Source organism: Mirounga leonina, unplaced genomic scaffold (genome assembly GCF_011800145.1).
Source record: "Mirounga leonina isolate KUSES-001 unplaced genomic scaffold, KU_Mleo_1.0 Mir_175, whole genome shotgun sequence".
Lineage (NCBI taxonomy): Eukaryota > Metazoa > Chordata > Mammalia > Carnivora > Phocidae > Mirounga > Mirounga leonina.
The window spans coordinates 33,255,196-33,272,425 of NW_023270453.1; the positions used below are offsets into that span (position 1 = coordinate 33,255,196).

Sequence of the window (17,230 nt, forward strand, 5' to 3'; positions counted from 1 at the left end):
TATCTGTTTCACACAATTATTAGGAAGTGTTTAGCACCTAGCCCTCATTCAGTAAACTCTTACTAATTTTTATCAATTGAGCTGCTGATTTTACTTTGTACTTTCAATGCTGCCCTGCTGTGTGAACCCCTGAGTTTCTGGAAAGTAGAGACCCGTGTTCCAAACAGCTTTGTTATAATTGTGTTATATATATAAATTGTGTTATAACTGTGTCCAAAGTATGTTCCCGTCTCTCTCAAGTTCATGCAAACACCTACAAAGCTGACGCGGGGCACCTGCGTAACAAGACTGTCCCATTTCATAATTCCAGTTATGGAATTCACGCAGAAGCAAACCCTAGAGATTCTCACAAAAATGCACTCGACCCAGCCCAGAACCCACAGATTCAAGTCCACACTCAGGCTTCTGCACACTTACCACCAAAGATGGATCCATCGCCCACAGCTAGAGATGCGCTCACCAGTCCCACTCAAAACCTAGCAGCCCTGACAGATCACAAGCAGCACAGCGTGCCCTGGCAAAGCATCACCACCGGCTCCAGCATGAGCAGGGGCCTTGTTTTTTTACTTCCTTTGGGTTGGTTCTATTTTAGTTGTTGTTTGTCTGTTGCGCTTCTTAGAGTTATCATCTGCCCCTCTTTCTCTCTACCCAACCCCCAAGCCCCCCTCCCTCCTCCACTGCGCATGCGCCTTGCATCCCTCTCCCCTGCAGGGTACCAGTCGGCGCTCCCCGGCCCTGGCGGCGGAAGAGATGGAGCAGCGTCACGAGCGCCCGGCCCCTTAAAGCGCTGCTGGCTGGAGCCGCCTCCCTCCCTGCAGCCCGCGGCGGGGATGGAGTAAAGGGGGACCCGTCGACCTGCCCGCGGGGATCAGCGATGGAGTTAAAGCAATCTTTGTCCACCCATCTGGAAACCGAGAAGCCTCTGAGGCGCTATGGGGCGGTGGAGGAGACGGCGTGGACAGCGGAGGGACTGGGGAGAAGTGAGTACTCGGCTGGAAGGGGGGTTACAGTTGGGGATCCGTGCGCTGGAGCCGGTGGTCGTGGGAGCTCAGCGGATCGCGGGGAGCGCACCAAGGGGAGCGCCCCCGCATTGGGGCTTTCAGCGCGGGGGGGATGCGCAGCGCTGCGCAGCGACGCGCTCTCCCGCGAACCTTTTGTTAAGGGGGACCCTCCAGGCTGGGCTTCACGGGGAGGCTCGGGAAATCGCGAGGCAGCAAACCGGGAGCCTGGGGGTGAACTCGGTAGTCCCGGATCCGTAAGCTCGCAGCTGGTCTTGGAAAGTAAGGTCTTTCCCGCAGCCGAGCGAGGAGAGTCGGCTCTCCGCCCGGGATGCGCTAGGACTGGAGCGGTTGGACCATCCTGGAAAGCGCCCACATCCCTGGAGAGGGGGGAGTGTCCGCTGGGTTTCTGCCGTGTTTCTCCCCCGGGCGCGAGGTTCAGGGCACACCTGAAATTCCCAGCGTCTCTTCCCCCGCCTTGTCCTGGGTCGCGGGTGGGAGGGAAAGGGTTAGGGGAAGGTTAACCCTGTGCACACCCTTCTCCTTTCTCCCTTGACTCATTCAGTCTTTGGTTGGAGTATAATCCTGGAAGGCACTTCTGAGACGCGCTGACTTTATTTGCTGAGTCTCTCTACGGTATTTAGGTGTCAGCAGTGTTTACAGATAAAAGAAGGATTTTTGTTTTTCATGAATAGGACGCAGTGGTTAAAACTCTTGCTTTCAAATAGAGAGACAGCCTCAAGGGCCACAGGGGCACCAGCCCTCCCTGCAAAGCCAGGGCTCTTTGTGGTGCCCCCGCCTTTGCCTTGCTCACCCTAGCACGGTGCCTCCTGCTGGGCTGGGAAGGGCCTCTTACCTTTCTCAAGGACCCTCAGCTTCCTGCCTTGGCTCTGGGTAACCATGCTTAGCACCAATGGCAGATTTATGTTGGACCAAAGTATTGTGAATGTGCTTTTCTTTCTTTCTTTTTTTTTTTTTTTGCCTTGACCTGGTAGAAAATTGTGTGTGTGTGTGCATGCGTGTGTGTGTCCTCTTTCTCCACACCTGTTATGACAAATTCAGAAAATCTTCCTAGAATGGCTCAGCTGTATTCTGGTTCTCAAGGGTTCAAGTTGAAATCACAACCAAATGTCTTAGTTCTGCACCTGGCACCCACGGTGCTCCCAACCTCTTTCCTTTTCTTTCTCCTTTTAAAATCTGGGTCCTTCCTCCTGGTTCCTCCTTTGAAAACCCTTTTTGGCTTTGGTACTTTGGCATGACACCCGGGCTGAGGGGCTCTGCTTCCTACAAGCTCAGAAAAATCCCCACAATGGCTGCCCTGTATGGATAGATGGCCATGCACCAGGTCCTGCGCTAAGAACTTTAAGTGCATCATCTCATTCAGTCCCCACAGCTACCTGAATACTGCGACTGCCCTTCCACAGTTAGAAAAACCTGGGCTTGCTAGGTGCCGTGACAATGAAGCTTCAGAGTCAGGATTTGAACCCAGAGCCCCTCTCTGCTTTTAACATGAAGGTTTATTGCTTTCGCAGTTTCAGGAAGCTCTCTCAATCTGTTGAGAGAGTCCCAGAACACACACAAATACGTGGCCACCCTGTCGGTCTCTGGAGCCCCCAGTGGCCTTGAAAGAATGCTGGGTCTTTGCGGAGTAGAAGCTGTGTTCAAATACGCTCTGAGTTTGAATGCTGGCTCTGCTCCTCCCTGGCTATGGGACTGACTTGAGGCATGTTTCGAAGCCTTACTCTGCCTCTGTTCTCTGAAATGGAGATGATAATAGGACCTACCTTATGGCTCCATTGCAAAAACTCAGTAAGAAGATGTATGTCAAGCTCAAGGTAAATGCTCAGTATGTGTCGGCTACTTTGATTATTTTATTACTACATCTGTAGAAGCAACAGATTCCATCCTTTCATCCTTCGCAAGGCTTTGCATAAAACAACACTCTGGACTCAAACTGCTGTGTTGGTCAGTTCCCTAATAATTCTCTTACAGCTTTTTATTTTCTTGCCATTTTGTTAGGACAGTTTTCAAACGTACAGGAAAATCACACCGAACACCTAATTTATAGCATTTTAGCTCCTGAAATTTTTTTCCTTCTGAGTCTTAGGCTGCAAACTGTTAAAAGTCTGATAGAAAGGCTTTCTCATCTTCTCTGTTCCAAACCATCAAAGACTCTGACTTTTCCTTCCTATTCACATACAAGACCACAGTTTCTGATCTCCTTCTGCAATGGATCCCCAAATCTGCTTTTTTGTTTCCCATTCAAACTTGAAATATTCTTAAGGCACTGATCCAGAGTCCCCCTTTTGAATCATAAATCTAGGATTGTTACCTTTAGAAAGCTTTGATCTCTGGACGCATGTCTGCAATCTGACCTTTTTTTAAGTCTTTTTTTTTTTTTAAGATTTATTTATTTATTTGAGAGAGAGAGAGAGCATGAGCTGGAGGGGCAGAGGGAGAGGGAGAGAGAATCTCATGCAGACTCCACGCCCGGTGTGGAACCTGACACAGGGCTCAATTCCACAACCCGAAGGTCTTGACCTGAGCTGAAACCAAGAGTCGGACACCTAACCGACTGTGCCACCCACGTGCCCCCTGACCTTTTTTGATCCAAGTGGCTTTTTTTGAACTCCCTCTCAACTTCCCTGGGATCTATGGATTCATACCATAACATGTTGGACCTCCATTTATTTTTTAATGATGTGTGAAAATTAGTACTATTGATTCTATGGAATAACAACTGCCAAGCCAATGAAAGTTGTAATGCATGAAATGCTGGAGGCAAATAAAAAGAGGCCCATTAAAAAGAAACCATGCTTGGAGCTCCTGGATGGCTCCGTTGGTTGACCATGAGACTCTTGATCTCAGGGCCAGGGGTTCGAGTGCCACACTGGGCATAGAGATTACTTTAGAAATAAATAAATAAAAATTTAAAAAAAAGAAGACATGCTTTAACTTCTACCTATATTTAAATATTTTATGTTAAACGCTGAGTATGTGTTACTTAAAAACAATTTTTTAAAAGGTTTTATTTATTTATCTGACAGAGAAAGAGAAAGCACACAAGCAGGGTGAGAGGCAGAGGGAGAGGGAGAAGCAGGCTCCCCAACGCGGGGCTTGATCCCAGGACCCCGAGATCATGACCTGAACCGAAGGCAGATGCTTAACCAACTGAGCCACCCAGACACTCCTTAAAAAGAATTTAAAAGGGGGGGGGGGAAGATTGCAGAACTGGTCATTTTCAGTATAAGTTGTATTAACTATTATCTTCAATTTTAACTACAGTTTTTGGATGGAAGATAGGTATAGTACAGCAGCAAAGAATGGGAATTTTGAAGTCAGGTTAAATGGGTCCAAACCAGCTTTAACACTTTGTTGCTTTGTCACCCTTGGAAATTGTTTTTTTTTTAAAGATTTTATTTATTTATTTATTTAACAGAGATAGAGAGCGTAAGTAGGCAGAGCGGCAGACAGAGGGAGAGGGAGAAGCAGGCTCTCCTCCGAGCAGGGAGCCCGATGCGGGGCTCGATCCCAGGACCCTGGGATCATGACCTGAGCCGAAGGCAGACGCTTAACCGACTGAGCCACCCAGGCGCCCTGTAATTTTTTTTTTTTTAAAGATTTTATTTATTTGTCAGAGAGAGTGAGAACATAAGCAGGGGGAGCTGCAGGCAGAGGGAGATGCAAGCACCCTGCTGAACAAGGAGACCGATGCAGGACTCGATCCCAGGACCCCGGGATCATGACCTGAGCCGAAGGCAGATGCTTAACCAACTGAGCCACCCAGGCGTCCCCACCCTGGGAAATTGTTGAACCTCTCTGTGTGTCAATCACCTTATCTGTAAAATGGGGATATGTTGGTTTGAGACTTTGGGAGCTTCCCCAAGGTGAAATTCAAAACCGGCCCCCCATACACAGAGAGGAAGGAAGGAGAGACAAAGAGTCAGGACGCTCCAGATGGCATGAGTAATAAGCAAGGAAATTTATAGGTGGTTGCAAGACCAGTAGGACTCCATACCTGCCCGTCAGAATCTTAAAAAGTTCTTATGGAGCCCTGAACAGGGTTCAGTTTTGTGTACTTCCAGATGGTCTCCATAACACCTTCCTCTTTCAAGGCTGTGCCCTTGGAACAGCTCTCACTGTGACAATGCTTGTACTTTTCAAAGACGGGGCGGGGGGGCGAGGAGTTTCTAGTTGCTGGGGTGGGGGGCAGCTCTTGGGTCAAAGGGTGGTCATGTCCTCTCCATAACCTCCCCCGGCAGGATAATAATCATAATGACCACTTCAGGCTGTGGGAGGATTAAATGAGACAATGTATAGAATGCATTTAGCACAGAGCCTGCCACACTGTAAGTGCTCAATCAGTGCTGAATAGTTGTCATAATAGGACATAAGCGGATGGCCTCCGACAGCATGGGAGAAGGTTATTCCAAGCTCACCAGTTGGTTCTTGCTTGTGTCCATTGCTTTGTTAATTGCAGATGATGATCGTGTATACACCACGTTCCTCCTCATGGGAATGTATGGAGGAATGGCTTTTCAACCCTTGTAAACCACCTGGTATTTTCTCCTTTGAGAAGGATTCCAAGCAATTGCTTCCATCCACCTTAGACAGCATTTTCCCACTAGCAGTGAGTTAGTTTTCTTTTTTTTTTCTTTTTACTCAGTTGGAAAATGGATAGTGACATTTCAGTGTGGTTAGATGTATAAAAATATTGCTTTCAACCAACTGTAATTAATTGTGAGAGACACAAAGACAAGGTGACTTTTGAAAAAAGCATGGAGCTTTTTAAAAGCACAGTTGTCTGTGATCGTAGTCATTTCATGATAGGTTTGCATGTCCCATAAGGGATGATCAAGATTTCAGACAGGGCAAATGCAGGGTGTGTGTGTGGGCGGGCGGGGGGGGGCGGCAGTGGGCTGGGGTGAGGGGGGGCAGTGGCACAGTGGGGAGGAAATGCTGCTAGAGGTAAAAGTATTGGCAAAAGCACAGAGGTAGAAATAAATGTGCTGAGAGTAGGGGATTGGAATAAAGCAGAAAGCTCAATCACCAGAGGAGGTGACGATTATTTAAAAGTCCAAGGGTGTGTGCTGACTAGCAAGCAGATGGGTCCACTGGCCAATGTTTCAGGTATAAACAGTGGGGAGGCGTAAATAATATGGATTGCCAGTGATCCACATAATTGATTTTTGGCAAAGGTTTTGTGTTCCTCTGTCTGATGATGCTAATTTCGTTATCTCAGTTTTATTTTGTTCTGGCATGATTTCTTTTTTTGAATGTACAGACTAGTATGTGCACTTTATTAGAAAAATTGAAATTCATCTGAAATATGAAAATAAAAAGTGAAAAATGGCTGTAATCTGCTTCCCCCTGCCCCTCCCCCATGTATTCATTCAGTAAATAGGTAGTGAGTGCTCTGTGAGCTCCAGGAAGTGTTCTAGGGGCTGTGGATACAGTGTTGAGCAAGGCACACAGGGCTCCTGCCCATGGGGAGCTTCTGTTCAGGGAAGTGAAGGTGTCTGATAATACACAGGCAAACAAATAATGTAGCTCAAATGGTAAGTGTTACAGGGGAGGGATATTTCCCATCTGGTGGTGAGGAAATGCTTCTCTAAGAAGGTGACATTTTGCTGGTAAATGTCAGAGATCAAAAATGCAAAGGTCCTTGCTGTGTTAGAGGAAGAGACAGAAGGCCAGGGTGGCTGGCACCCAGAGAGTCAGGGAAGAGAATGGAGATGAATCAGAGGGGAGTCAGACTGGTAGGAACTTGTAGGTTGTGGTTACAAAAAAAAAAGTACAGATTTTATTCCTTTTACAGAGGAAGCTACTGCTGAGTGTTAAGCAGAAGACTAACATGAGCTGGGTTTTGTTCTTAAAAGTTCACATAGGCTCCTGGATGGAGAATAAGACCACAGGGAGCAAGTGAGGATCAATGTAATTATCCTTTGCTGTGGTCCTGGTTCTTTCTTAATCAATCCCATTGATAAGTGGTAGGAATTCCTTTCTTTTTTTTAAAGATCTTTTATTTTTTATTTGACAGAGAGAGAGAGTACAAGCAGGGGGAGTAGCAGAGGGAGAGGGAGAAGCAGGCTCCCCGCTGAGCAGGGAGCCCGATGTGGGGCTCGATCCCAGGACCCCAGGATCACAACCCGAGCTGAAGGCAGACGCTTAACGCCTGAGCCACCCAGGCGTCCCTGTTGTTTCATTTTTGCAAACATTTCCTTCTTATGTGTTAATTGAAGGGAAAACTATTTGTGCCTCTTCTTGGTCTCTGATTCGTTATTAAAGACTTATTAATAATAATAGTAGTTAATGAGCTCTGGCTGTGAACTTGAGCTTATTAAATTCTCATAGCAACCCTATTAAGTCAGTTGAATTCTTATTCCCTTTTTACAGATGGGGACACTGGGGCTTCGGGAGGTTGAGAAACTTGCTGAAGTTCCCAAAGCTGGTATGTGGCAGAGCTCGAGCCCGATTCTAGACCTCTGTGACTGTCGCCCGGGTCTCTTTGCCATGCTGCGGAGATTAGAGATGAGATAAGACACAGCCCCCTATCCTTAGGAAGCTTCCAGATTTGGGGAGCATGGAGACACAGAAGTAAAGAACAGCATAATTTGTAATACCAGGAACAAGAAACAAAGGCTAAATGAAGGGACAGTGGGGAAATGAGAGGAAGGAAAGCTCTGTTCTTCCTGGGGGACCCCAGCGTGACAGCAAGGAGGAGCGTTTGCATTGGGCCTGAAGGCTAAGCAGGGTTTCGAGAGGTTACTGGTGAAGAGAACGGCATTTCAGTGAGCTTCCTGGCCCCACGCAAGGAGGTGGGGATCCCTAAGGCCACGGTCCATGCACTAGGGTTGTTGTTTTTTTTTTTTTCCTGTTTCTTTCTCATTGGCTCTCAAGTCCTGGGACTCGGGGTCTGTCCGGTTCATGGATGTGAATCATCTGTTATCTGGATGAGCCTGTTGGTTGGAGACCAGCACAGGCAGATGCTAATGGTGTAGCCACTCAGACCAGCACTCACAAAGCTCCTCCCAGGATGCTGCCTATGCGGTTCATTCATTCCTTCACTGTTCACTTACTCAGCAGGCTTGAGCCCCTACTGGGTGTTAGCTTCAGAGGCACAGAGAGGAAAAAGACCCACCCTTAAGGAATTCTCAGGCTGTCTGTGTTCCAGGCCTCCCTCTGCTGCCTCCTCGCCTCGTGATCTTGGGCCAGTCACCTACTTTCCCTAGACCTCAATTTCCTCCTCTCAGAAATGGAAATGTACCGAATACCACTGAACTATACACTTCGAAATGGCTAAGATGGCATATTTTATGTTATGTGTATTTTGAAGGATGGTTCTGGGGTCTGGGAGAGAAAGTGGTTCTTGAAGTAGCCTGAAAAGATGGACAGTATTTCATTACTGATTGCAAGGAACAGCATTCCAGGCAGAGGGAACAGCATGTGTGAAGACATAGACATGAAGCAGCACGTGTGACTAGGGAACTGTAAATGTATGAGTAATGCTTGCTACGCTCTGTATGCATGAGGGAGACGAGACCAGAGCCGGAGGTGAGTGCACTTTGAAGCCCAGGGTAAGTTCACAGAAGGCTGGACATAGAAGGCTCAGCTCCCCATTGAGACAAAACTTTCCTTCAGGGTCCAAGGGGGGGCGCTTAAGGACCAGACTCTTAGAATAAGTTTGTTTGAATGAATCAGAGTCAGACTTACTAATAATTATTTTTTTCTTAAAATGCCTCTACACATAGGGATGGTTAGAGGAGAAAAAAACAATTATTCTAAGGGCAGTAGAAGGGAATGATTATAAAAACTAACCTGCACAGGGACTTCCTACATGCCTGCTCCGTGGATGTGTTTATATCCATCCTCTAATTCACTCCTTATAAAACACCCTATGATGTGAGTATGTGGAGATATTTGTTGCATTTTACAGATGAGGAAATTGGGACTCAGGGAGGTTAAGCAACTTGCCTAAGGTCACTCTGCCCATAGAGGGCAGAGCTGGAACTCGAACCCAAGCCTGGGTGACTTAGTCCTGCTGCCTTCTTGATCTCCTGGGAGTGGCTGGGGCTGCCATTCATTCAGACGGGTAAGGTCAGTTAGTGTTTCTAGTACATCTTCGTGATTCTTTGTACTGATTCTGAAAGACTTCTTGGGCAACAGAGGGGCCAATTAATGTCATGTTGGAGAGTGGATGCTCTGCCTACATTTGAATCCTAGCTTTATCCTTCATAAGCTGTGTGACCCTGGGCTGCTTACTTAACCTCTCTGAGGTTCCATCTTCTCCTCTATAAAATGGAGCTAATCACAGGACCTGCCTCATATGGTAATGAAGAAGATCCAAAGAGAAAATATGTGAAAGCCTTTGGCACAGAGCGTGGTGTCCTCGGTAAATGGGGGAGACAGTGTTGATAGAGCAGGATACAAAGTGGGTCTTAACTGGGTATATTTAGACAACTGGAGAGAAAGAGAGAATGAGGGACGTCAAAGTGGGTGGACAGCCTCAAAAAAGAATGCAGGTGACTGGGACGTCTGGGTGGCTCAGTCAGTTAAGCGGCTGCCTTCGGCCCGGGTCATGATCCTGGGGTCCTGGGATCGAGTCCCTCATCGGGCTCCTTGCTCAGCAGGGAGCCTGCTTCTCCTTCTCTCTCCCTCTGCTTGTTCTCTCTCTGTCAAATAAATAAAAAAATCTTAAAAAAAAAAAAAAAGAATGCAGGTGACAAAGCGGATGCCAGTGGCTGGAGGCATGCATGAACTTGGCTGCCTCAGGAGGAGGCATGAGGTGGGAGGTGGGTTGAACAGGGTCGCTACACTCGGCCAGAGTAAACATGCCAGGTGTCTGGAGCAGGACAAGGGATAGAGGTAAAGAAAGTAGCATTTAGGAAGACTGGTCCGGCGGTGGTTGCACCCTGGATGGAAGGGCAGGGAAACTGGAAGGTTCTGGAATCATCTGGTCATGAGGTCACCTAGGCTGGGGTCTAAAGCAGTGGCAGTGGGCGGGGAGGAAGTGGTGAATCAAATATCCTGAAGGGAGAAGACACTAGTAGTTGATTACAGGTAGGAAGAAAGGAGGGTCTTCTAAGAGCCGCAATGCCACAGGCAGGGAATAACAGTATGGTTAGCCTGGGGTCTTAGGAATTGAATAAGTTGGCACCAGTATGCCCACTCTCACTTTCAGGAGGGCTTAAAGAGGTGCAGGGATTATGTGTAAGGGGAGAATAATGACCCCTTACATTCATATAGCACTTTTTACCTTGTATTTTTCCTGTGTTTTCTTATTTACTCTTTACAAGAAAGGGTAAAGAGCTGGAATCATCATGTCCCTTGGGATGTGGGTAAACAGGTTAAGGACTCACCCCAGGGAAGGGGTACAGCCAGTAAGGACTGAGCAAGGATCGAACGGTCTAGGTGGTTTGCCCTAGACCAGGGTTTCCGGAGGCATTTTTATTTGAATCACACACGAACAACTGCATTATAAATGGTATATGTCTTGGGCCACCTGGGTGGCTCAGTCGGTTAAGCACTTGATTTCGGCTCAGGTCATGATCTCAGGGTTGTGAGATGGAGCCCTCCATCGGGCTCCTCGCTGAGCATGGAGCCTGCTTGAGATTTTCTCTCTCTCTCTCTCCCCACCCCTCCCCCCCGCTATCCTGCCTCTCTCTCAAAAAAAAAAAAAAAAAAAAAAACAACCAAAACAACAACAACAACAAACCCAAAAAGCAAAGAAACCCAAATGGTAATAAGTGTCTAGATTCCATAACATCCAAATTGGAAAATGACCACAATTCTGTGCATTTGAATTCCCAAACAGGTAAGTCATTCACTCACCCATTTGCCCATCTATCCATTCATTCCCTCATCCATTTAATAACATATTTATTGCTGGCCTCTTATATGCCAACTATTGTGCTAGCTCTTGAGAATACAGTAGCGTTTTGAGTAAGATGTTTATACAGTCCCTGCCTTCAAAGTGATTTAAGGTCTACTAGTAAAAATAGAACTACCATATGATCCAGCAATCCGACTTCTGGGTATATATTTGAAGGAAACGAAAACAAGATATTGAAGAGATATCAGCACTCCCATGTTCATTGCAGCATTATTCATAACAGCTAAGATATGGAAACAACCTAAATGTCCACCAATGGATGAATGGATAAAGAAAATATGGTGTATATCTCCAATGCAATATTATTCAACCAGGAGAAAGAAGGACATCCTGCCATTTTCCATTTGTGATAATGGATAGTCCTTGAGGGCATTATGCTAAGTAAAATAAATCAGACAGCGAAAGTCAGATATTGCATGATGTCACTTATATGTGAGATCTAAAAAAAGAAAAAAGAATAAAAATTCAAGCTCATTGAAATGTAGTAGAGAAGTGGTTGCTAGGGCTGGGGGATGAGGGAAAGAGAGAGAGGTTGGCAAAAAGGGTACAAACTATCAGTTATAAGATGAATAAGGTCTGAGGATCTAATGTAAAACCTGGTGACTACAGTTGATAATACTGTATCATATAGTTGAAATTTGCTAAGAGAGTGGAACTTAAATGTTCTCTCATACCCACACACACAAGAGTAATAGGTAAGGTGATGGGTGTGTTAATCACTAGATGATAGGAGTTGTTTCATAGTGTATCCCCGTAACAAATTACCATGATGTCCACTTTAAAGATCTTACAATATCATTGGTCAATTATACCTCAACCAATCTGTGAAAAGGGGGTCTACAGGGATCAGTCCCTGTTTCCAGTGGTGCTGAACCAAAGGACCAAGAGATGAGGGACTGGAGACAGGATTCAGGTCAGTTTGCTGACCCAGTGTGCTCTTAGTGAAATGTTGTCCAGAGATGAATTCAGTTGTTTTGCTATACATGTATTTCTGAAGGCCCTTGAGATGATGAGTCCTAATAGGGTCAAACCACGTTTTACGGGCAAATCCAGGTGCAGTGATGTGCTCCCGTCTTCTTGTGAGAGAACAATGATTGCAAAAACCCTGGGTGTCATATCCGCTGCTCCGTGCTGAATGCCTGTAATCTATCACATTGGCCAGCACTTAGAAGCCTCTCATTCAATTAAGAGTTGCAGAATTAGGTGGCTGTTAATCCACAAAGACTGAGGTGCAAAGGATTTAATCGTGTTTTGCAAACCTTTGAAATCATCAAACCAAAGAATAAAGTTAGCTGGAGTCTTGGTCTGAACCCCCTGCCCCATCTCCTGGTTTAGACGGTTTGTTTGCGATGCTGCAGTTAGATGAGCATTCTTGCTTTCCTGCTTCCAGGGAAAGAGGTGAGATTTTCAGATCAGGTACAAAATACCAGGCACTGGTTACTGCCAACTGGCAGTGTCCTAACAATGTCATGATGGGTGTAGGCTTGGCGAGGTGCTTTGCATATGAGTCATATCTCCTTGACAATTAGACGTCCACAGAGGCGGTTCAGAGTCACTCACATCTTTTTGGAACAACAGAAACAAAACCCAGCATGGCCACATTAAATATACCGGGCCATTAAAAGGCCTTTTAATTTCATGCAGAGAACAGAGTCATCTTAGATGCTGCTGGTGGAACTGTCTGGCGTGTTCCAGGCTTTATGGAAAGCAATGGGGTAACATCTATTAAAATTTAAAAGGCTCATATGCTTTGACCTAGCAGTCCCGACTCCTGGGACTCTATCCAACAGAAATAAAAACACCAGCATACAAAAACATATGTGCAAAAAAAAAAAAAAAAAAACTGGACACAAAATGAAGACCCATCAGTAGGATAGTTGAATAAATTATTGTTCATCCACTGTGTAATGTTCTGAAGCCAATAAAAAGAAAAAAGGAGAGCAGTAATAGTTGTCTTAGAAGTATGATTGAGGGAGGAAAAGGAGATCCAGGAAAATGTATGTCACATTCTCTCTGTGTCTGTCTCTCTCCATAGCACATGTAACATATAGCATCCGTGTGTGTAAACATGCCTGCGTGCGATCTTATTAGTAGGAGAAAAGCACGGAAGGATGTATAGTAAGTTGCTGCCCCAGGATACCTGGGGGAAGGGACTGGAGACAGGGCTGATGGGAGGGAAGAAAGAGGAGGTGGTGGGGCACCTGGGTGGCTCAGTCAGTTAAGCGTCTGCCTTCGGCTCAGGTCATGATCCCAGGGTCCTGGGATCGAGCCCCACATCGGGCTCCCAGCTCGGCAGGAAGCTCTCTTCTCCCTCTCCCATTCCCCCTGCTTGCGTTCCCTCTCTCGCTGTGTCTCTGTCAAATAAATAAAATCTTTAAAAAAAAAAAAAAAAAAAGAGGAGGTGGCAGCCGTCAGCCAAGGAAAAAAGAAAATTAAAAAACTACTTCCCTGGGGGAAAAAAATCCTCTGATAATATTATCACACTTATATATTTGTGTTAGGTTACACATTTGTGGAATGGGGAAGAGGCATCCTAACTTCAGAAAGGTTAAAATGTGCTGGGAAAGGTGGGTCTCAGAATCGAGGAGAGAGAATTTCATCTGATTTAATCCTCGCTGCAATCCTATAAAGAGGGGTGTGTGTGTGTGTGTGTGTGTGTGTACTTACGTACAAATACATATCCAGGAGCAGAGAGACGGAAATCTTGCCCCATTAGTGAACAGAGAAGGGTTTTGAATCTCTAGACTTTCTGGTTAAGAAGTTCAAACTTTTCCTCTACAATTATTTGTAAACAACCAAGTCTATTAAATTCCATTGGAGGGGCGCCTGGGTGGCTCAGTTGGTTAAGCGACTGCCTTCGGCTCAGGTCATGATCCTGGAGTCCTGGGATCGAGTCCCGCATCGGGCTCCCTGCTCAGTGGGGGGTCTGCTTCTCCCTCTGACCCTCTTCCCTCTCGTGCTCTCTGTCTCTCATTCTCTCTCTCAAATAAATAAATAAAAATCTTTTAAAAAAATTCCATTGGAATTTCATTTTTTTTAAAAAGGAAAGGCATCTGCAAGAGTTTGTGGAGCTCTATTTTAAGAATCTGGGTCATCACTGGGTGGACTATGTTCCTTCAGATCTTCTCTCTTTGCATTTCCAGTTTCCCCTGGTGGTTCCCAGGGCTGAGAAATGAAAACACTCACTCCCCATAATCCTGGTCTCAGACAAATTCGGGAAATAGGCAATAATCAGCAGAGGAAAAGACCTAACCAGGCTTTCCTTAACTCCTGTGTTGCTTCCTGTGTTTCCTCAGGATGCTATAACAAAAGACCATAAGCTGGGTGGCTTATAAAAAACAGAAATTTATTGCTCACAGTTCCAGAAGCTATAGGTCCAAGATCAAGGCACCTGCGGATTCTGTGCCTGTTGAGGACCTGCTTCACAGACTGTCCCGTAGGCAGCTACGGGTGCCCCGAGGGTTAGATTTTTAACATGAATTTGGGGGAGGGAGGACATAAACATTCCATCTCCAGCATCCTCCTTAGTCCTGGAAGGAATTAAGATAGCTGAAAGCTGGAGATTTGTCCAGGCCCCACTCCAGGGGTGAAATGCTTTTAGCAGGTGGCTCTTAAAAGGTGACCATCAGGGGTGCCTGGGTGGCTCAGTTGGTTAAGCGACTGCCTTTGGCTCAGGTCATAATCTCGGGGTCCTGGGATCGAGCCCCGCATTGGGCTCCCTGCTCAGCGGGAAGCCTGCTTCTCCCTCTCCCGCTCCCGCTCCCCCTCCTTGTGTTCCCTCTCTCGCTGTGTCTCTCTCTGTCAAATAAATACAATCTTTAAAAAAAAAAAAAAAAGGTGGCCATCATTTTGACAAGGAACAAAAATGATTCCCATCTTGGTTTCATTTGGTTCTTCCACAGCCAGCACCCCAGGTGAGACCAGTTCACCCACTGTGGGTTTGCAGGGCCATGTTCGTGCTGGAGACCTGCCGCCCACCGCTGCAGGATCTGTCCATCTTCATCTTGTTGAAAAAGACCTAGGGAAGGCGTCCCCAGAGCACATCCTGCTGCTTAAATCCGGTGCAAACAGCATCCGTAAGAGCGGCTCAGCCCCGGCCCAGGGCGGCCCCGGGCTGGGTTCCAAGAGCTAAGAGGTCCGCTTTCCTAGGGATCAGTTGTGCCTTAGAGCAGAGTTTTGTTATTCCCCAAATGCTTAGCCAGGACTAGTTTAGCTTTATGTGTCTTTCTTCTCTACTGAGATTTTTTTTTTTTTTTTAACTGAGATAAAACTCACATACCGTAAAATTAACCCTTAACCTTTTGAAGTGTACAAGTCAGCGTTATGGAGTACGTTCACCGCCTTGTACAACCTCCACCTCCATCTACTTCCAAGAAACCGTGTACCCATTAAGTGGTCCCTCCCCACGCACCCCTTCCCCCGGTCCCTGGCAACTCCTTTTTGTCTCTACGGATTTCCCTATTCCGGATGTTTCGTATAAATGGAATTGTTCTGTATGTAACCTGGCTTCTTTCACTAAGTGTAGTGTTGTTGTTTTTTTAAGATTTTATTTATTTGAGAGAGTGAGCATGAGCGGGGGGAGTGGCAGGCAGAGGGAAAGAGAGAAGCAGACTCCCCGCTGAGCAGGGAGCCTGACTCAGGGCTCGATCCCAGATCATCATGACCTGAGCCGAAGGCAGACGCTTAACCGACTGAGCCACCCAGGCGTCCCCTCATTACACTTAATTACCTCCTTATAGGGCCTACCTCCAAATACAGTCAAATGGGGGGTTAAGGCTTTAACACAGGAATTTGGGGGGGGGAGACAATTAAGTCTGTAACAACAGATTTATTATTTAGGATTGGACATCATATTTTAGCATCATGATGTCGTAGGGCTGGAAGGAAATCTGTGGAGTCCCTTTGTCCAGGATTTCTCAACCTTGGCCTTTACTGACATTGACATTTGGGGCTGGATCACGCTGTACTGCAGGGGCTGTCCCCTGCATTGTAGGATCGTCAGCAACATTCCTGGCCTCTGCCCACTAGATGCCAATAGTAACCCCCCCCCCCCGCCACACTCCTGCCCAATTGTGACAACAAAAACTGTCTCCAGACGTTGCCAAATGTTCTCTAGAGGGGCGAACTTGTCCCTAGGTGAGAAGCGCTGATCAGATCTAATTCCTTTTTGATTCAGATATCCTAGTTTTGTGAAGCAGAAGAGTCCAAAGATTTTTCTACCCCATCTCTGCACCTTGGTCCCTAGGTTTCTGGCCTCTTTTTCTCCACATGCCTCACAGTTTTCTGTTCACACACAGAGGAAGCACTGTTGATAAAAACTGTATCGGATGTGCTCAGGAGTAAGCCAAGAGAAACCTGATTATGAGCTCCCTGAAGCATAAAGAAATCTCCCCATGCAAAATGGATTCGATTTTCCTCAAGGCATTCCTGCCTGGGAAGATTTCTATTTACTACAAATTGAAGTGAAGAAGAAATTGTCACTTACACTTATAACAAGGAAAATGTTTCAGGTAAGATAAATAGAAATACCCCTTCAAACAACAGCTTTTAACTCTGCTACCCAAACGAGGGGGATTTATGTCAGCCCAGAGAACACGGACTTGAAGTTTTCTCTGGAAAATTCTGTCCAGGGACTGACCACGTTTTCTTTATTACCACCCCAAAGAGTACACAGACCGTAATGAAAGAGACCATGATCATGATCCCAGGGTCCTGGGATCGAGCCCCGCATCGGCCTCCCTGCTCAGCGGGAAGCCTGCTTCTCCCTCTCCCACTCCCCCTGCTTGTGTTCCCTCTCTGGCTATCTCTCTCTGTCAAATAAATAAATAAAATCTTCTAAAAAATTTAAAAAATTAAAAAAAAGAAAGAGACCATGAGAAGAGCCCAACGGATGACAGATGACATCTCCATTCTTGCAAACTTGAAATGGGCACTTCATTTGGTGGCGTGGGGAGACAGAATACATAGTTCTTTTAATGTTCTTGGATGAATTTCTTAGTGTAGACATGTACTAAGAAATCAAGTATTCCTGATGATTCAGGTGTCTTCTCTTCATAAGAAAGACTGTGTGTAAAAAAAAAAAAAAAAAGAAAAAAAAAGACTGTGCATATGTCTGTTTATGTCCAATGTTTATGATTCTATTGCTTCTCTAGGGCACAGAATAAACATTGTGATTTCTGGAGATAGTCTAGTTCTGTGTGATTCTCAGCTCTGGCTGCACATTAGAATCCCTGAGTAGCTTTCAATACAGTTAGCTCACTTCTCCACCTCCCTTTTTTTCTTTTTAAGGATTTTATTTATTTATTATTTATTTGAGAGAGAGTGTGTGTGCATGAGTGGC

At 46.0% G+C, this 17,230-nt stretch overlaps 1 protein-coding gene across 1 annotated transcript in view; it reads left to right on the plus strand.

The window, feature by feature from the left end:
- Positions 1–874: 874 nt before the first annotated feature.
- The window catches only part of BMERB1 (bMERB domain containing 1), a 115,208-nt gene continuing 98,852 nt past the window's right edge, over positions 875–17,230 (plus strand). The window contains exon 1 of the mRNA XM_035022322.1: positions 875–980. Within this exon, the coding sequence (XP_034878213.1) occupies positions 875–980 (106 nt within the window). The remainder of the gene's footprint in view (positions 981–17,230) is intronic.